Here is a 20,644-nt window from a genome sequence, read left to right as displayed (position 1 = left end):
GTGATGATGAGCAGTTCTGCACATAAATCTTTGACCACATCTCTCTGATGATCTTCCGAGGACAGGGCCTTTGATGTGGGGTTACTAGGTTAAGGGGTTAAATTTGCTAAGGTTGATAACACCGCCAAATTACCTTGTAGAGCGAGTCTGGATTTATGTTCCTATCAGTGCTGTGTGGCCATCGCTGTGTTTGAACATTGACAAAATGATAACAAAGAGTATCCTGTGTCTCACAGCCTGAACAGTGTTCACACTCCGATGCGGAGACTTTTTTAAAAGCAGTGGAGCCCAAGGCGATGGGTACTGTTTGCCTTTTCTTTTTAACAACCACCGCATTCCTCAAAAGGATGTGAGGGACTCTTGGCTGTCAGTGCCTCAACCTGAGTGTACACAGCAGGTGTCTAATTGTTTACAAATGAGGTGTTTGTAAATTACAATGTAGTTTAATGAATTCTACTGTAAGTCTTCTAGTCAAATGAATAATCATGTTCCGATGATCTCTAGTTATTCATATTTCCATATATTACTTTGCTTAAAGGATCTTGCTTAAGGATCTATTACCTATAAAAGGAAGATAAACTTAGAAGTTACCAGCTTAGAAATGAAGACCTTAACAGAGTACCTGCCCAGCTAGCACTGCTTCACCTTGGCCACCTTGGCTGTGAATAGAAGGGAAGTGTCTCAAGACGCCTGAGGCCAGTCTCCGTGTGCCTGGATCCCTTGGGAAATGAGACCCTGAGGCTGTGTGTGCTACCCTGAACAGCAGGATCTCTCCAGGCTCCCTCTGGGGCAGCAAAGGCACTGGCGTCTCTGCAAGAGGTGTCCAGATGCTCAAACACCAGGCCATTAACAACCCCAGACAAACCACGCAGTCCATGCACTAAAGCAGGATCTGGTGGGAACAGCCCATGTGACCAATGGCATAGGAAGTTCCAGAAAGCACAGCCTGGCCGATTGAAGCAGATGTGCTCAGACAGAAACAGACCATCTCTGCCACTATAACTAAGGTGTGACCAGTGCACAGAATCAATGCAGTCAGACGGACTGCCCCAAACCCTCCAGTGCACGGAGGCACGGTTCAATCCAGTAGCCGGGAGAGGTGAGTGAGCCCTGTGAGTTTGGGAACAGGTTACAGTTAACATAATAAAATCACCTTTGAGGGATAATTATAATTTTCTGATGGCTGATTATAGATTCTGAAACCAGCCCAGACCGGAAGACAAGTATATGGTATGCTTAAGAAAAAAGCAGGGCAAATGCGGGTTCCATACTTCCCTATTTAAAAGAAAGAAAGAGAGAGAGAGAAAGTCAAAAGTTTGCCAAAAAGCATATCTAAACACCAGTAACATTTAGGACACCCACCTCAAGTCATTCAACACTGTGCTGTGGACCAGACAATATTCTTCATGAGACCAAATAAAACAGGTCAATTTAAAACTTCGAGGTGCTTATTACCAGGCATGTCCGAGCTACTGTATTTTAAAGAATATTTAATATAATACCCTGATTGTTTGCACACATAAATGATAACCTCTTTCACATTAGCTTAATTCTTAAGTACATTTATCAAATGTGTCAAGAGTTACATACGATACAAAAAGTTGTAAGAAATACTTTCACACTGCGGGTGGCCACAGATACAAATATCCCCTCTAGACCGTAAATGTCAGGAATCGCTGATTGTCTGATCGTTCAGTGCACACTTCTGAAAGTTGCTCAGAAGCATTTCTTAACAGGTGAGATGAGGGAGGGGAAAAGGAAGAATTCTGCATAACCACTTTTTTGGTAAGCTTGGAATAACAACCAAGACAGCTTCTCTATTTAGGAACACTCCCATTGTTTCAGAAGAGGAATGTGAATGTTAAAGTTTCTTACCCACAATGTTTCCTGGCACAAAAACAACAATGCTCATGATAATAGATCCAACCCAATAGAGGCCAATGGTTCTATAACTTTCCCTGCAACAAAAAAATCTTGGCTTAGTGCACTCATCGTAGAATACTATTAGTAAAAGATGATCCACATGATTACCCTTAACCTAACTAGTAAAGTGTACAAATCACAAGTTACTGAATCAATAGTAATCAATCAACCCTAAGGGGCCCTGGTAGTCAAATTTCATTTCTATCTGTGATATACTATAGAACCCTCTTTCATGTCCTTTTGCATAGGAATTATGCTTGCTGCCCTGGTTATCTGTCAAACTACAACATGGTCAATCACGGTCAAAGGAGTCCTGCATTTCACTGTGTCCTATGAAACTCACAGCAGGAAAGGAAAAAGAAGGTTCAAAACAGAAAGGAAATTGGACCCATATTTTAAAGTGTTGTAAGTATGAGTAACAGGATGTTAAATGGATTTTTCCCTGGTGTCAGACTTGTGGCCAGAGCCCTAGTGATGAAGAGCATACGTGCCGCCTAGCCTGTGTTCTCACGGAGCGGCTGGACACAGACCCCGAGTCTTCACAGGCGAGGTTCACAGAAAGCTCTTTCAGCCGATAACCCTGGTACCTCACCTCCGTAAGGGACTATAATAGATCACAGGGAGATTCTCTGAAGGGAAACAGAGATGGACCATGCTGTGTTTCTGCTCTGCCCCACCCCCCAAGCCAATTGCTGCCGATTCCCAAGAGGCCAATTCACAGTGACTGGGATTGTCACCAGAAGGACGAACAAGAACCTTCTTCCCCAGCAGATTCTCTAATGGAGACAAAGAAACTCTGGCCCACTCCTGGCTGCCTCCAAGCAGATCCCAGGCATTCTCAGAAAGACCTGACATGTGCCCTGGAAGCTTGGGAACATCCATGAAGAGAGAGGCTAGGACCTGGAAGGGTCCCCAGCTGAGCTGGGGCTGTCCCTGAGCTCACGACTGAGGGGGGCAGGGGCATGGGGCAGGCAGCTGGAAAAGCTGAATTTCCACCTCGTCTGGGGCAAGAATGCATCATCTTCTCGAACTTGGAGCCACGGGGAGGCCTGGGAAGGTAGCTGGCCTTGAAAGGATCCTGCCCCAAAGGGTATGCATTCTGGGTGACAAGGACTCCAGCAGAAAGCCGCAGCAGGTGTACCACCATGGGTGGGGAGTTCCACGAATTCAGTTAGCAAGAGCACTGCTCATGTCAGGCCTGTGTACCATGCACAGTCTCCTGGGGTGGGGGATCTCGAGAAGAGCTCACACCTGTGCTCTATACAGTAGGCCTGGTATATCATAATTGAGGGCACCGATCCCCAGAAACCAGAAACCGTCACATAAGACTCTGCCCCTCTTTCTTTAGCCCCACGTGCAAATACACAGTCTGGAGGAGCCAGCTGCAGACTAGACTGTCCTTACTAGACAACACAGTCAGAAGCATAAGGGGTCTGCCCAAGCTGTCCCCATGGCAGGGGATCATACAAAGGGACATGTTCAAAAGGCAGCAGTGCCAAGAAAAGAACTTGTGTTGACTACGTCTGACTTGTGTCCATGGAGTGTATCTTCACGTGCATGTGCACCTGTTTGTGCCTTTGCCCCTCTGTCTGTGGTTTCCTTACATATGCACGTATCGGCTGCTAAGCTGGCAAAGGGACACACACAGCGGACAGACTGACTTACTCCCACGCGATGGCCGCCACCATCACCAGATACATCAGATAATGAGCAGAGCCGTCCCAGTAGCAGATCATGTGCCCGTACGCAGTGTTCAGATACGGTTCACCCTAAGGAAAGAGTAAAAGGAGTCTACTTTAAAGAGGACTCAAACGTCTGCACACACAACACCAGACGTGCATTTCAAGGCAAATGGAACAGAAGAGCTGGCTGGTGTTCGTCTGCTAAGATGTACCTAGGCTGAGTCCCATACAAGAATCCCACACAAACTTTACCCTGGAACTGCCATCAGAGCCTGCCTGGCCATCCTCTGACAGGCCGGGTCATGCACGTGGACAGTGACACCAAGCAGGTGGCATCACGGCAACCGTGGTTGCACAGCTAACTCACTGAGGCCAAGTCAAATCTGCGACCAAAGGCGCGTTGGCTCTGGCAGGAGGTGGTGGCCGGAGGAGACCCTGCCCGCCACAGCCACCGGCTCACCTGCGTCATTCACCTGCGTGCTGATCCCCACGCTTGCTGGGCTGAGGCTGAAGCTGAGGAAGGCACATCTTCCCCACACCCAGGACAGACAGACAGACACCCCATCCCCCTCAACCTTCCCAGGCACCCTGCGGGACACACACAACTGACTCCACTCTACAGATGAGGAAACAGAGCTCCAAGGGGTCACTGGACCAGCCTAAGGTCCCATAGCAAACATCTAGCACGGAGTATACCATCAAGAAAAGCCACACGTCTGAGAAATTTTTAATTTTATGAACGTGCAATTATGTGCCGTACTCCATTTCCCTCCTCCAGACAGCTACCAGAAAGTCATGGTCTAATTTGCAGGGGTTTGTAGTGTCTTTCTAACACCCCCTCATTCTCCCTTCTCCTCTCTCCCACGTTCATGCCTTCCGGCCTTGTGTCCCCCCGAGACGCCCTCAGTCCTCTCTGCAGCAGCAAGGGGGGGCTCCCGCTGAAGTCTCATGCTCCCGGGGCAGGAACTGCTCTGTCTCCCCCCCCCCCCCGCCCCGCGCGTCGGATGAAGGAGGTGGAAATAACACGGCAGCTGGACTTCTGTGCCCGTGCTTGGCCCGCGTCCTTTCTCTCCGACATGCTCCGACTGGACAATACACTCCAGTGTTGTGGCTCCATCGTTCATGCTACACACCTGGCCCTCGGAGCCGGAGCTGGCCTCTCCTGGTGGCTTCATGGGTGTCTTTAACTGGACGGCCCTTTGAGGGCCCTTCAAACTCCCCTGAGCTTTCACTCCTCAGCTTCTGCCCTCCGCCGAGTCCCGCCTGGCCTCCAGATGAATGGGGACAGCACCCAGCCCACCCGGCTCAAAGCCCCAGGGCCATTTTTGTCATTCTCTTCTCTGCGGTGTGTGTGTGCAGGCAAGTCCGGTCAATTGGTCAATTCCGTCTCTCTGAGGTCACCACAGGCCACCCTCCCTCTCCGCACGGCCTCATTCAAGCCCTCAGTGCCCCTCACTGAGCCAGTCCCACACGGTCTCTCTGTCTCCCTTCTCTCTTTCCGATCCACCCGCCAAATGAATACTCGTGAGGCCTCGCTCTTGACACGTTGCTCTTCTGCTCAAAAGCCCCCAAAGCTGGTGGCTGCCTGCAGCCCGGACACTCCCCTCAAGCCCATCCTTCCAGAGCTGACTGTACTGTTCCCTGACTCAAAATCTTCCCTCAATTGTGAGATAAAGTCCAAACTCCCTTTGCTTAACATACGAAGCTCCCCATTGTTTGAAACACAGAGGAAGACTGTACCTTCCTGTGTGACCTTGAGTAAGTGACTCAGCCTCTCTGGGGCTGGATTCATCACACCATAAAACAGGGAAAGAGGACTAGCTCCCTCAAGGGCAGGTAGCACTATAAGGGGAGGACAGCGAGGGAAGGATCACCACCGTCAAAAGGCTTCATTCAGTGCCTCGGTGTTCTCTCATTAACACACATAAGACCGGCCTGGGCTTTGGGATAGAGTGATGTTTTAATAATAAGGCACCAAATACTAAATTCCTTTCGAGTATCTCATTTATGTTAAATACAAGCAAAAGAGAGAGGTAGTGGACCAGGGGTGAGGGAGGAGGTATCAGACCGAAATGCTGAGAAGTACCTCCCATGATCTAATCCTAGCTTTCTGCTTCGCTTTCCACATGAACACACTGCCTACGTCTGTGGCAGTAAAAGAAATACCACGGATCTCACCGTCTTACACTCAAGGCAGGGATTTCATCTCTGAGCAACAGGACTTGGGGTGCTGACCCTCCAGGGCAAGGCCTACAGTTGCAAAGCAGCCCATACCTCTCTCAAGTAGTGTGTCATGAACCCATCAATGATGCCGTCCTGTTCCAGTCCTATGATGAGGTTCACCACGCTGGTAAATCCGAAAACTGCATACACTAGAGCAAAGGAAGAAGCAGTTATTTATCTGTTTATATTTTTGTAAAGTAATCTCTAGGCCCAATGTGGGGCTTGAACCCACAGCCCCCGAGATCAAGAGTCACACACTCCACCGACTGAGCCAGCCAGATGCCCAAGAAAGCAAGTTTAAAAAGCAGCAGCTCAGGAGGCAATGACTAAGAGCTTGGCATTCACCAAAAACGGTGACTTGGTCTTAATCTTTTCCAGAAGACCCTGTGGGTGCTGTCAAGATGGACTAACAGAAGGTCCCTCCTGCACAGAAGGACCTTTGCCTTTGTTATGGATTTCTGTGTCATTGCCCGAGTGCTCTCTCCAAGGGGACACCTGCTGGGGGGACAGAAGGACACACCCACTAACTCTGTCCCTCAGGATCCTACCAGGTCACCCAATCCATCCTCCACCACCCACCAGTGGCTGCCCCAGGCCACACCTGCATCCCACCTGCAGCAGCTCGTCCGATGTTGGCCCTAGTCCATGCTGAAGAGCCCAAAGGTGGACAATGGCTGATGTGCACGTTGTAAGAAGAAAGACCAGTGATTTTTTACATGGGTACAAGATGGCACAATTGACTATGAATGGAGGAAAAACCACAGCACCTCGGAGACCCTCACTCAGGTTGTGAGAATCTCCCAAACGGGCTTACAACTACCAGCAGCTCACAGCCACGGAATGATACTTTTAATACAGCAACAGGTCAGACTTAGTGCATGTTAGTTTATCCATAAGGCTGCATTTTCAAGCTGTCACCCATCAGAAGCCATGCGGCGGGCATGGGTAAGACAAGAATTCCAAGGTGGAGAGAAGGACAGCCATGCTAAAATAAATGGGGAAGCCAGCCTTGCCCAGTCTGCCACCGGGGCTGTGGCGTTCACGTCCTCCCCTGGAGTGCAAGGCCCACACATGCCCTGCCCCACACTCCTTGCCTCCCAGGCCTGTGCTCCAGATCTCACTGTTGGGATCAGCCACCGTATGTCCCCCAGGAAAGAAAGCGCTCAGCATCTGATCCCTGAGGCTGACGGGAGTGTCTGATGCTGGGTCCGAGGCGACAAGCCCTCGCCCCAAGGCTGCGGTATGCTCAAGCTAGGACAGAGACGAGAACAGAGGGCCGAGGGTGTCGGAGCAAGGTGCTCCACCCTGGGAAGTTCGGAGAGACCCACGTCAGCTAAGTGTGGACTCCTTGGAGTGGGGTGGGAAGACAGCAGCAGGAAACCACTCTGGAAAGGTGGGCTGCGGTCAGAGCAAAGGCAGGTGGCATGGCGTGGGGCACAAGAAACGACGTGGGCCTTGAACTCAGGTCTGGCTCAACCTTAGGCAAGTCACATCATTTACCTGAGCTTCAGGGTCCTTTATACACCTTCACACACAAGTTGGGAGAAATTAGTTGCTTACAATTCTTCTTTCTCTCCCCACCTTTGCCAAGATCCACAGTGGGCAGAGAATATTCCCCATGACACTGATAATGGACTCAGCCATGCCACTTGCTTTGGCCACTAGAATGCGCATGGAAGTGACAATGGCCAACTCCAAGTCTCCTCTGCCTTGAGAAGGGCCCACCTTGGGGAGCTGCTGGTCCAAGAACAAGGAGACACATGGGACAACTCTGAATGTGACCCGCAGCCTAAAGCACAGCAGTCCCAGCCAACCTGCAGACCTATGAGCACAGAAACTAACTGTTCATAGCCAAGACTCAAACACCCAGAGTGTCCATCAACGGAGGAATGGATAAAGAAGATAGGCATAAACACAATGGAATATTACTCAGCCATAAAAAAGAAGGAAATCCTGCCATTTCCAATAACCTGGATGGACTTTGAGGGCATTACGCTAAGTGAGATGAATCAGCAGAGAAAGACAGACTGTATGATCTCACTATGGACGTGGACTCCAAACAAGGTGAACTCAGACGCTGGAATGTGGTTGCAGGGGCTGGCGAGTGGGGGGCACGGGGAGATGCTGGTCAAAGAGAACAGACGTCCAGTTATGAGTCAGCGTGGTGACTGTGGTCAACAAGACCGCACTGTGTACTTCATGTTCTCACCGCACACCAAAAAGTAATTATGTGAGGTGAGGGACCCTCTGGTGAACACCCTCATTGGGGTCACCATCTCACGGTGTAGACGTGTATCACCTCATCGCAGGATAGATCCCATACCCGCCCGGTGTCGGATGTCAAGTGTATCTCAATAAAGCTGTGCAAACATAGGAAATGTCTGTCGCTCCAGGACACGGAGGTCTGGGGGTGTTGGATACGCGGCCTCACCGGGCAGAAACTGGACGAGTGAACGTCCAGCCCAGCTCCCGGCAGGGGAAGCGCTTCAAGGCGGGGACAGCTTTGCCAGAGGCAGCGTGGCGCAAAGAAGAGCACAGCTTCTGGGGCCAATGACGTTCTCACTATATGACCTTGACCACTCTATGACCTTGACCACGTGTCGTAGCAGCTCTGAGCCAGCTTCTTCCCATGTGAGCGGAGGGTATTTGTTGCGAGGATTAGCTAAGCTAACACGGCTACAGCGCTCGGGGCCACACCAGGCACGTTGTAAGTGCTTGATCAAGGGTGTTCTTACATATGTATGTACGTGTGTATTTTGCAGGCACTGCTTAAGTATTTGACTACTGTTATTGAATGTTTGTAACAGCCCCCCATGGGGAGCGCTGTTTTCCTCATCATACCAACGTGCAGACCGAGACACTACAGCTCAGTTCCAAGCCAGGTTGGGGGGTGGGCAGCAAGAAGCAACGCAGAGGCAGGAAGCAGGGGAAGGAGCTGCTCAAGAGTGGAGGGCAGAGGTCAGAGCACGGCTGGGGGTGGGGGCGAGGAACAGAGGGGCCTCCTGCCTGGCCCTGGCAGTGACCTTCCGCCATGATCCCCGCTGGGAAAGGGTGGGGTCCGTGGTCCGGAGGAGGCGTTAGTCTGGAGGGGAGGACTCTGTTGCCCTGAAATCCTCCTCCGCTTCCTGCCACTTCCTCAGTGGGGCTCAGGGAACTGGAGACAGACTTCTTCTTTGTGGGGGAGACGTGATGAAGGCGAAGGCCCAAGAGCTGCGCTGCGAGGCGGGCACCAACCACTTCCCTCCCATGGAGACATACCATAGAACAGTGGGTCCCGGGGTGGCTTTCTTTTGACGAGGACCCGAGCCAGCAGGGCTACCAGGAGCAAGATGAGGGCAGCAACCCCTACAATTGTCCAGGAACTGCAACAACCAGAACAGGGAGGCGGTCACTTATCGAAATAAACATGTTGATGCATGGAATTTCCTGGCTATTGAATGCATTCGCCCCCACCTCTGCCTCTGCCTACAGTTCCAGTGCTGTGGGGTTAGCCTGGTTTGTCCGCAGCGCTTTGGCCCCTGTGGGCCACCCGTGTGACTTTCAGGGACTGAAGCCACCAGCTCCTTGCTCTTCCCATCCTGCCCACCTGCACCCTCCACCCCATCCCATCCCACCCTGAAGATGCCCACTTCCCCACTGTTTCCCCCTCCCCTCCTCCGAATCCTGTTCCCCAGTGACTGATAGGTCTAACCACTGAATCTGCCGCCTCCCTCAGGGCCAGCCAAAAACCTTCGGACTGAGCTCCGGGGAGCACAGAGGAGTCACAGCTACACACACCTTCCAGGAGGACCAGGAAGAAGAGCCCCAGGCCATGTGCATAATCAAAGGGGTCAGGGGATGAAGCCAATCCAAGGAAGGAAGAGATGGGCCAGACCTGCGGCCAGAAGGAAGCCAGCTCCCACACCTGGGGCCATCAAGCCATCTCCAACCCTCGCCCAGAAGGTAAGGTGAGACTAGGGTGGGCACAGGGAAAAGACACGGTACCAAGGAGACCAGGGGCCAAGGCCCCTCTCCAGTGGGGCAGCACTAGGGCATGAGGCTTGGCTGAGTTAGCAGTCAAGACACCGGGCGTCTAGGACATTCTCTGCTACTGCCTAACTGTGCGACCTTAGCAAAGTCATGTCGTTTCATCATGTTTATTAGCTAGTTTTAAAACATATTAAGGATAAAATGTATTATGCACCCCTGTGTGCCAGGCCCTTTGGATGAATGGAGGACGTCCCTGTCTACATGGAGGGTCCTATCTCAGTGGACTCTGAGCTCTCTCACCCAGGAGGTCACCTCTAGTCCTACAGAAATACTCTCTCTCTCACACCTCCAGCACCAAACAGGGCTTGCAGTTCTAGACAGAGGATCTCCAATGACCTGCTATACCACAGCTTCCTTAACAGCCCTTGAGAGCTGTCACAGGCACCACTCCTCAGCTGAAACCCCTCCACACCACCACAGCCAACAGCAGAATTTTTGGATCACCTTTGCCATATGCCCCTGGGACTTCTAGAAAGTACCTTTCTCAGTCACAAGTTCCACAACCTAACAATACCTACCAATAGCTGAGGGACAGACTCATGTTGAAGTTCACTCCACACACCTGCAGCTGGAATGGGTGTTAGAAATCTGCCCCCAATGTAAAAGAAGTCAGTGAGGAACTGGGAAGCGATCCATCCAACCTGCAGGTGGATGGGCCCCCAGGAGAGCTGTATCCCCAGCACCTGGCCCCAGGCCCCACACAGAGTCAGGGAATGGGCTCTGGGCATCAGGAGCACCCAGATTTCCAAATGCCACCCTTGACCTACAAAATCAGAATACTTTGGGGTAGGGCATGGGAATATGCAACTTTTTTCAAGATACCTGGTGAGTATGACAAAGAAAGTCTGCCTAGGGACGTCTGTTAGGATATATAAAAATTGATGAATGGATGAAGGAGGGAAGGAGGGGGAGAAGAAGCCAGGAAGGAGAAATGGATGGATGGATGGATGGATGGATAGTAATGAATGAATGGACAGATGATGGATTACAGATGGTTGATGGTAGATGGTGAATGGATGGATGGATATATGGATGGACGGACGGATGGTGGATGGATAGATGGATAACAGATGGTGGATAGATGGATGATGGGTGGTGGGTGAATGGACGGATGAATGAATGGACAGATGATGGACGGTGGATGGCAAATGAATAGATGAATGGATGCATGGATGGATGAATGAATGGACAGATGATGGATGGTAGATGGCAAATGAATGGATGAACGATGGGTGGTGGATAGTGAATGGATGGATGGATGGTGTATGGAAGGATGATGCACGGTGGATGATGGATGGAGGGTGGATGGTGGAAATGGATGGATATATAGTGGATGGATGGATGGTGGATGGTGAAGGAAGGCGGGATGGATGGATGACAGATGATGGATGGATGAATGGATGGATGACACACTTCAATGATAAGAGTGAGGATGTGTCAATGTCCAGGTAAGACATTGAAATAGGAAATTTCTAGTGGTGCACATCAGTGGCTCTCTAGGCTCCTCCTATAGGGGTAAGCCAAAGGAGCAGAGGACGAAAGAGGAAGCTGATGTGGGTCAGGAACATGATACTGGACTGAAGCATCCCGGGAAAAGGGAAGAGGTTAGATGTGCTATGTAAGCTGACAAGCATTTTAATCACAGCCTGAGGCAGGTGGTGGCCAGGAAAGAAACCCCATCCCTGCTCCTACAAGGCCCTATGCTTACAGCCGGCACCATCACGCAGCTGGCGCTCTTCTGGAGTACGAGAGCAGTGTAAACCGGTTCACCTGTCCTCTCACACTTGCCACCTGGGGGAGGAGCAAAGAATGAAGAGAAACTGGGGCAGCAGATCCTGTGTGTATCCCAGTGACCACCAAGTGCAGACCCTGCTCAGAACAGGGAGAGGTGGATCCAGCAGGGACTTGGGGGCGTGGGGGTGGGGTAAGGGCTCGGACACACCCAAGGGTGAAAACATTGCTAGTCTTGGAATGGACAGGGGTGGTTACTGATGCCCTTCCATGAAGGGACACCTACTTAAAGGGGACGTGTACGGGTGCGCACGAGTAGAGAGAGAGAGCATGTGTGTGTGTGTGTGTGTGTGTGTGAGAGAGAGAAAGAGAGAGAATGAGACTGAGAGATTCCAACTCTTGCCTGACTCCGTAACCTGCCTTGCTTTTTCTGGTTTTCAGGCTTTTGTAAAAGGCCTGGTGGGAAGGAAGCTTCAACTAATCCAACTGATTCAACCCTAACACCACCAGCTCCACACAAGGCCCTGTGCTGAGCCAGACGACGCCACGGTGAGCTGTGGCCTGGGAAGGTGAGTTCTGACCACGGGAAAGGAACCCTTGTGGCCAAAGTGTGATCCCACGGGGGCTAGGAGGATGAAGAAATCACGGGTGCTTGGAGGGAGGGTCTGGAAAGGAAGAGGTGGCATTTTACCCCAGGCCATCAAGTCGGGGCTGGCTTCAACAGTCAGGTCAGGGAGGAAGGCCTCCCAGACAAAGGGAAGAGCGTGAGCCAGGGCAAGGAGGCAGGATGTTGAGAAGCCTCTAAGGGTTGGGGCTGGGAAGCTTCTGGGGGAGGCTCTGCCAGGGCCTGGGGCAGAGAGCACCCTTGCTGGGGTGGGGAACTGCAGGAAGGAAACATATGGCAGCCCAGCCCTGAGGCCAGTGTGGAAGGGGATGGTGGGAGGGGGGGAGTGGAGGAAGAAGACAGAGGAGCCAGAGGCCACTGGGATTTTAACCTTCAGGGGGATGGGAAGAACGACTGGAACCAATTATTCAAAACTCTGCAGGGCTTAGCAATGTGCTCAATAATACACGGCAATTCATAATTCAGTGTGTGCTCAGTAAATGCCATCACCATCCTGCCAGGGGCTGAGGCCAAAATCTCAGAGTCATCCTCAAACCCTCTCCAGGACATGCAGACCTTCAGTAAGCTGCACTGCTCTCCCTCCCGAATACCCCTGCACCCCACCATGCCCTCTCCTCCCAATGCTCCCCATTCCCCTACCTGGAAGGCTCTGTCCCCACATCTTCCTGTGGCCACCTCCTGCGCCTCAAGTCACCTCCTCCAAGAAGCCTCCCCTGACCACCAGTCCCCTTCCCAGTCACTCATGTTGCCCCATTTTTTTTTTTAATTGATGTCTGTCTCAACACTCGCTTCCCCCACCCAACCTCTCTTGGCTTGTCCATATCTATAGCCCCAACCTTTGGAACAGTGTCAAGCACAGAATATGTACTCAATAAATATTTGTTGAACTGCCCATAATGCCACTGTAGGAATTCAGGGTCTCCTGGTCACTGTATTCTCAGACATGTGACATTTGCTGCCTGGAGCTGCTGCTTCCAGGAGATGCACCCTGAGACTGGGTCAGACAAGGGAAGTCACTGCCAGTGCCTAGGGAGCCTTCTGTATGGATGGGGGCCATCTGGATAAGGCTGTCAGCAAGTGGTGGCCACATCAGAGAGAGAGAGAAAGGGAGAAGGAAGTCACGGCCCTATAGGCAGACACTTCTCCGCAGCCCAAAGTCTGGAGGGGGTTTGCGGCATGCAGACTGATGCAATTTCCTCAGCACCAACTGCTGTGGGAAACCTAACAGGTTACCTTCCTCGTCCCCGGGGACAGCAGGGCACACCAGCAGACACGGACTCCTGGCACCTTTCCCATGGTCTGGTCAGGCCTGCAGCTGCCGAGTACAGGGTGGCCTAGCTGGGGATCCCTCACATAACACTGAGGCGGGGCTTTGAACCAAACCCATCTGCGGCCTCTGTCAGCCCCATCCATTTCCTTGGCCTTGAACTGCTCTGCCTCCCTTCCCGGTGCGGTCCTACCCCGCGCCTCCCCACGAACCGGTCTCTTTGGATCCTGACAATAGGATACAAATATAGGCCATTTGACAGACCAGAAAACTGAGGCCAGGCCACACGGGTAGTGCCAAAGGCACGCCTAGAACCCAGGTCTTTGCCTGTTGGCCCGGGGCTATTCCTGCTAGTCATTCACAACAGTTTCTAAAATTAATAAGAAATGAGAAGTATGTGTGTGTCCATACATGGAAACGTCCCTGTGAAATGCGAAACGAACACGGCACAACCCGAGAAAACAGGGCCACGCTCGTAGTTGGTGGTGTCTGCGCCCCCACACCCCTGCCCCCGAGCTCCTCAAGGGCAGGTGCATTGCCTCGTTGACCTCCGTCACCCCGACACCCGGCACGGGGACGGACCGGTGCGCGCGCCCCACACTTGGCTCCAGCACCGCACCGACTGGCCGGGACGCCCGCCTGAGCCCAGCCCCCCGCCCCAGCCCGCGCGCCCCTCGCGCGCCTCCCCTCCCCCGGCCGGGCGCGGGGAGCCCTCGGAGGCCGGCCGGCCCCGGCCCTGCAGTTGGCGGCTCGAGCCCCATCAGAAAAGTTGCCGGGGGCTCGCGCGGCGCCCCGGCCACTTGGCCGCCCCCGCCGCCGACCCCCGCCCCGCGCGCCCACTCACTCGTGCTGGGCCGCCAGGTGGTTGAAGACATAGGTGACCGGGATGGCCGACAGGGACAGCACGAAGACCCCGGTGGCCGCAGAGGCACTCATCGCCGCCGCCGCGCTGCTCGCCCTTCAGCGCATCCCGCGCGGCGCCCCGCCCCAGCTTCCGGCAGCGCCCGCGCCCCTCGGCCGTGCCCTTCGGGGAGTCCCGCGCCGCGCCCTCAGCAGCGCCCCCTCGGCGCGCCTGCCCGCAGCCGCCCCGGAGCGCAGCACCGCGGTGCAGTCCCGGGGGGCGCCCCGGCCGAGGAGCGGCGAGAGCCCCCGGCCCGGGACAGGTGTCCCTGGGGGCGCGCGCTCTGCGGGAAGGCGGCGGCGGCTTGAGGGTGGGCACAGCCGGGAGCTGATCATCGACGACCGGGAGAGGCTCGGAGCCGAGCTGCGGGCCGGCGGGGGGGGGGGGGGGGGTGGAGCCAGAATGGGGGGGGGGGTGTCAGAGCTGTAAGGGTCCCGCGAGATCATACACGTGGGGAGCCCTAGGTTCAGGGACGGGAGGGACAAATGATCCTGAAACCTTGGATCTTAGCGAGCTGCTAACAGCGGGCAGCAAGCACAACTCAGTGTAGAGAACCCGGTTCAAACCCTGGCTGAGCTCACTCGCTTGCTGTTGACCTTGGTCAAATTACTTAACTCTTCGGTCTTTCCCCTTCTGTGTCAAATGGGGATAACGCAGGGCAGTGTATGGTGGGATTGACTGAGCGGGAATGCGTGAATTGCTCACCCTGCACTGCGCGGAACACTGCTTTCTCCTGCAATTCCCATTTTTGGGGATTGAGACTGACCCTGGGAGAAATGCTATGATTTAAGAGACCAGAGCACCATTCATTTCTATTCCAGGTAGAGTTCCTGGAGGCCAGGTTACTGCAGGACAGGAGGCTCGAGGCCCTACACAGGGCATAAGGACTGGGAGGCAAATGCTCTGCCCTCAGGCCACCCTCAGACAGACGCCCACTGGTTATAGAGAAGACGGGTGCCAAGCATCGCCCTGGCTGCTTGACCGTGCTGGGGGCGAGGTCTCAGAAAGCTCCCTGGGGCTCAGCCTGGATTGGTCTACTGTCCGGGAAAGGGAAGGACAGTGAGTTTCAGATGGAGAGCAGCTCAAGCAACCCAGAGAGGTGAGATGTGCTTAGTATACTAAGCCTACAACTGCCCGGGAGCTGACCACATCATTCAGCTTGTTTTAGAGATGAGGAAAATGAGCCACAAAGAGGCTGTGACCTACCTGCTCTGGGGCCACTCCACTTTTCCCAAGCCAGCTCTCCTAATCCCCTACCGGGGTGCTTCCTGGAGGCTTATGTCTAACTCTGAGGACACAATGATAAAACATTGGCCCAAATCGTAACACAGCCGAAGTTTTCCCAAGAGATGTCCTTACCTCTGACCTGGATGTCACCCTCTTGCACAACTACTCCTAGTCTTTGTCACTGTCCTTAAACACTCTCTTCCTCCAGACAACAAACACCTCCTCTGAGCCCCCTTCTCTCCTCCCAGCCAATCCTGAGGCCAGCCCAGCGCCTCCATCACCACCCAAACCCAGCTGCATGAGTTTTGCCTTCTATCTTGTATCTTGAGCCCCTCTGGCTGCCCTCTGTCCTTCCCCTCAACCTAGGCACACGCACGATTATGTTCCAACGTAGAAATGTGCTCCCTGGGCCAGAGGCTTCTCTCCGTTTGTCACCTTCCTTCTCTCCTTTCTCATCCACGTTCTGTTTTAATGCCCGTGCTTATACTGAGAGATCCCAAATTACAGTCCCTAGCGCTGGCCTCTCCCCTTAGCACTGCCACCTGGGCATCCCACAGACACTTCACAGTCAACGTGGCCAACATGGAGTTCCTCGTCCACCACGAGACCATGCCAGCTTTCTCTCATCTGGTGGCCCCACCACTCACCTGACAGTCCAAGCCAGACACCTGGGAATCCACCTCAGTTCGGGCCAATCCCAGATTCCTCTGGTTACAGTAATCCTACAAACGTTCCTTTCCAAATACTTCTCAAGTCTGCACCCCCACCGTCTGTTCAGGTCTGTACCGTCTCCCATGTTCTACCCCCTCCCTCCTCTCTCTGGCTCTGATCGCACCAACTCTAGAAGACCTCACCTGACCACCCTCGTGTGCCTCCCTCACCCTCTCCATCAAGCTTTGCCTTCTTCATAGCACTTATAGCCAAGATTGTCTTGCTTACATGTCTGCTTTCTGCTCTGTGTCTCTCTCTCCATTATGATGTAAGCTCCTTGAGGTCAGGAACTTACCCATCTTGTTTATAGTTCTATTCCTATCATTTATATTAACAGAGGAAATCCTCGAGAAATATTTGTTCAGTGAATGAATATTCAGATCATCATTGCCCAATGGAAATATAATGTGAGCCACATGTGTAATCTTAATTATTTTTTTTTACGTAAACTCTGCACTCAACGTGGGGCTCGAACTTAAGACTCCAAGATCAAGAGTCACACGTTCTACCAACTAAGCCAGCCAGGTGCCCCTGTAATTTTAAATTTTCTAGTAGCCCCATTACAAAAGTAAAAGGACACAGGTGAAATTAATTTTCATGATGTATTCTATTTAACCCATATGTCCAAAAGGCTCCTGTTTCAACAAGTCATCAGTGTCAAAGATATTAAGATATTTTACTTTTTTTCATATTGTCTTTGAAATTTTTTTTAAAGATTTTTATTTATTTATTTGACAGAAACAGCCAGCGAGAGAGGGAACACGAGCAGGGGGAGTGGGAGAGGAAGAGGCAGGCTCCTAGCGGAGGAGCCTGATGTGGGGCTCGATCCCAGAACACTGGGATCACACCCTGAGCCGAAGGCAGACGCTTAATGACTGCGCCACCCAGGCGCCCCTGTCTTTGAAATTTTATGTAATTTACACTTGGAGTATATTCTGTTTCAGACTAGTCATATTTCAAGCACTCAACAGCCACACGTGGCAAGTGGCATCTCTACTGGACTCATGGTTCTAGACTTACCCTCCTCTCATACTGACCTGGCTTCAGTTGTGCTCTCTGCTAGCTACTGTTAAGAATGGATGTGATGTTAAATCACTGATAAGCTTATTCAAGTGTCCTCAGAGAGTCCACCGTGTTTCTAGCATTGTTCTAAGAAGTGGTCACACAAAGATGAATTATGAACACATCTTGCCCAAGAAGACCACAATCTGGTGTGAGAAAGGGTGATGTAAACAATTTCCATGAAAGGCATAAAAGATGTATGTACAGATTGCTATAGGAACCACCAGTTCTGTCTGGAGGAGTCAAGAAAAGCTTCAGAGAGGAGGTGAGGCTTACGCCCAGACTTGAAGAACAAGTAGAAGCTGGCTGAGCAGACGAGGAATGGGTGGGGCTTCCCAGGCGGTGGAGACAACACACGTGAAAGGCAGAAATGGGTGGGCGCATGACGCTTGGTGAACTTCAAGCCATTTGCTCTGGTTGAAAATACCGGGATGTCATGCACAAAGGGGCTGGCAGGAGGTGAAGATGGACAGGTGACCCGGGCCTCGATCTCGGAAGACCTCAAGTGCAGGGAGCATTTAAGATTTATGAGTGGGAGAGAGTACCATCTTTAAAGCCCTGCCTGGCAGCTGGTGTGGACCGCGGTTTAGAAAGAGGCAGGAGGCAGGAAGGCCAACTAGGAAGCTAGGACAGTGGCCCAGCAAGAGATGATGAGGACCAGAAGCAAAGCAATGTGAGGGAAGAAAAGGGGCAGATGAGAAAGATCCGAGTAGGAAGCATAAGGGGAGAAGGTCGGAAGGCGGGGACTGAGCACAGGTTCGGTTGGGGCATGTTGGGTTGCCAGTGCCCATGGGGTTCCCAGGAGGAGCTATCTCATAGGCAACTGGGGATACTAGCCTATGGCACCAAGAGAGGCACGAACTGCAGATACAGATCTGGGGGTCATGAGCTTAGAGGTGTGGCTGAATATCAAGGAAATGAATTCCCCCATCCCAGGAAGGGGGTAGAGTCAAGGAGAATAGTAACAGACACTGCCAGAGAGGGGTTGGCGAGCCCTGCCACCAGCGGAGCAGCCCAAGGGCATCTGAACGCAGAGGCAGAAGCATCCAACAGCCCAACCGCAGGAGCTGTTCCCTCAGAGTCTGCAAGAGACGCTTGATAACAATTTCTCTTAATGCTGAAAATATGAGTGGTCAGAACACTTGTAGTTGAGGAGGCGGTTTGATAGGAACCCTCCCCAGAAACCTGCACAAACCCAGTGAAAATCATCTCATTGCACACACTGCTATCCTCTGTAGACCAAAGTGCAGTTAATCCTTGAACAGTGTAGGGGGGGTTAGGGCCCCTCACCCGCACAGTCAAAAATCTGCATATAACTTTTCCCTCCCCAGAAACGTAATACTAATAGCCTACTAATAACAGAAACAGCTGATTAATTCATATTTTGCATGTTGTATGTATCTACACTATTTTCTTAAAATAAAGTAAGCTAGGGAAAAGAAAAAGTTAAGAAAATCATAAGGGAGAGAAAATACATTTACAGAACTGGACTGTATTTGTCAAAAAACAAATGCATGTATAAGTAAATCCGGGCAGTCCAAACCTGTGTTGTTCAAGGGTCAAGGTATTTCCATTAATATGATCTCTTTTAACCTTCACAGCAGCTCTCTGAAGAACGGAGAGAGCCCTTTATGAATGGAGAAACTGAGGCTCTAAGAGGAGACATGACTTGCCCGAGGTCAAAAGGCTGAGAGAGAGGGTGAACCTGAATTCAGTCACTATACCCATGAATATATACCCAGTGTCTGAATCCAAGTCCCTCTACCCATGATGCCACGGCTAACCAAGCACCACGCTGGATGCCTTAGAAGTGGTGGATGGACACGTTCCAGATTCAGCCAGTCGATTCCTTGCCCAGGAAGCTGAGGACTGGAGTTCTATTCCATGCCGATCAGTAAGTATTAAATTCCCATCTTGAAAAAGGGTTGGATGTGACTTAAAAGGTATGCGGACAAGAAAGTAGTTTGGTTTTTTATTTCGTGGTGGGTTTGGGTGTGTGTATACTTTTTAAGAGCATCGATCTTGCAAAAGCCACGCAGAGTAACATCGTAGCTATGAAATTTGACTCCAAGCTTCCGGCAAGCAAGCAAAAATAGACCCATGGAAGTACTCACCGTTCTCTGGGGAGAAAGACACAGGTTTTTGTCACATTGGTTGAAAATATTGGACAAATCAGGAATTCAATTGAAGCAGCACTCACTGTGCCTGTTTCTGCCCCAGAGGGGAAGTGAAAGCAGAACATGAGGGAACTTGGTCATAGGAACTAAGAAAGAATGTCACGGGCGGGAGCTGAGGGTAGCACAGAACAACTCTTCTAAAGGAGTAAGGTAGACGTCAGCCCACAGGTCGCGCTGCCCCCAGCCCCAGAGCTCTTGCTCTGCACATGCTTCAGTTTTGCCCTTTTTAATCCTTCCTGTAAAGGTTGTGTTCGTGTTTGTATGAGAGGCTGCACACTCTAGACGAATGTGTGAGGGGTAATCAGACAGACTGATCTATGGGGTGTACAGGGACAGGACAAGTACCCTGAGAGTGACCAGGGTAAGACTGCTGTGGCCTTGCAGGGAGATCACCGGGATCCTGTCCAGAGAAGGCACCACAGTGATGAGTCCCTCGGAGAAACGCTAAGTTACTCTAAACACTAAGTCACACTAAACACTAGATTTCTCTTTGGTAACCATGAGTGCCCTGACAAGGGCTACAGTTAGCGACATGGATATTTTGGGGTGACAACGGCTGTCTGTCCAGGCATAGAGCAGATGCCAAATAAATGTTAACTGAAAACAAAAAAGGGAAGAGGAAGAAGGGAAGGTGGGGTTAAAAAAAAAAAGGAGGTGAAGCGATAGAGGGGGGAAGGACAGAAGTCTGTAGGAAAGTGATAAGAAAATAAAATGAAAGGAGAGATGAAATTAGGATATAAAATGTTTGTCAAAAGGTCTAGTGCAGTTGCCAGATGAGGTCTGTACCACTGTCCTGGGTTTCCTAGCAACCAAAGCAAGGAGGGAAACATAATAGCATTCACAGTATCCATAGGATAAAAACAGATCAGTTGTTCAGAAGAACTCCTCCATGGCTCCTCTTAAAGGGAACACTGTGTCATACAGCATGTCCTTAGCAACATTCCTACAATAAATATAGAATCAAATTCTGAACAGTTGTCTCTCAGTCCGATCTTAGTGCAGGTGATTGGCACGGCGCCAAAACCCACTCAGTACACTCAAGGAAAAGAATGTCACACAGATAAGCAACTCTCTGAAGGTTTGGCG

At 51.7% G+C, this 20,644-nt stretch overlaps 1 protein-coding gene and 1 long non-coding RNA gene across 9 annotated transcripts in view; one reads left to right on the top strand and one right to left on the bottom strand.

Moving 5' to 3' along the window:
• TM6SF1 (transmembrane 6 superfamily member 1) overlaps positions 1-20,644 on the bottom strand; it is an 83,376-nt gene that overhangs the window by 49,276 nt on the left and 13,456 nt on the right. For 3 of the 8 annotated variants that reach the window (XM_057303822.1, XM_057303820.1, XM_057303821.1), the window contains 5 exons: positions 9,087-9,190; positions 5,880-5,977; positions 3,589-3,692; positions 1,876-1,958; positions 1,154-1,275 (listed from right to left, as the gene is read on the bottom strand). In XM_057303822.1, coding sequence (XP_057159805.1) covers positions 1,154-1,275; positions 1,876-1,958; positions 3,589-3,692; positions 5,880-5,977; positions 9,087-9,190 — 511 coding nt within the window. Of the gene's footprint in view, positions 1-1,153; positions 1,276-1,875; positions 1,959-3,588; positions 3,693-5,879; positions 5,978-9,086; positions 9,191-14,324; positions 14,524-20,644 lie in introns of those variants that run through there. The other 5 variants (XM_057303819.1, XM_044388444.3, XM_044388443.3 and 2 more) reach the window with 5 other exon arrangements.
• The window catches only part of LOC123000123 (uncharacterized), a 31,466-nt gene continuing 22,179 nt past the window's right edge, over positions 11,358-20,644 (top strand). The window contains exons 1-4 of the long non-coding RNA XR_008956158.1: positions 11,358-11,694; positions 12,030-12,157; positions 15,203-15,480; positions 18,983-19,275. This is a non-coding gene — a long non-coding RNA (uncharacterized LOC123000123). The remainder of the gene's footprint in view (positions 11,695-12,029; positions 12,158-15,202; positions 15,481-18,982; positions 19,276-20,644) is intronic.

Source organism: Ursus arctos, unplaced genomic scaffold (genome assembly GCF_023065955.2).
Source record: "Ursus arctos isolate Adak ecotype North America unplaced genomic scaffold, UrsArc2.0 scaffold_28, whole genome shotgun sequence".
Lineage (NCBI taxonomy): Eukaryota > Metazoa > Chordata > Mammalia > Carnivora > Ursidae > Ursus > Ursus arctos.
The sequence above is the reverse complement of the archived record's forward strand: the minus strand, read 5'-3'. Positions and strand labels throughout refer to the sequence as shown.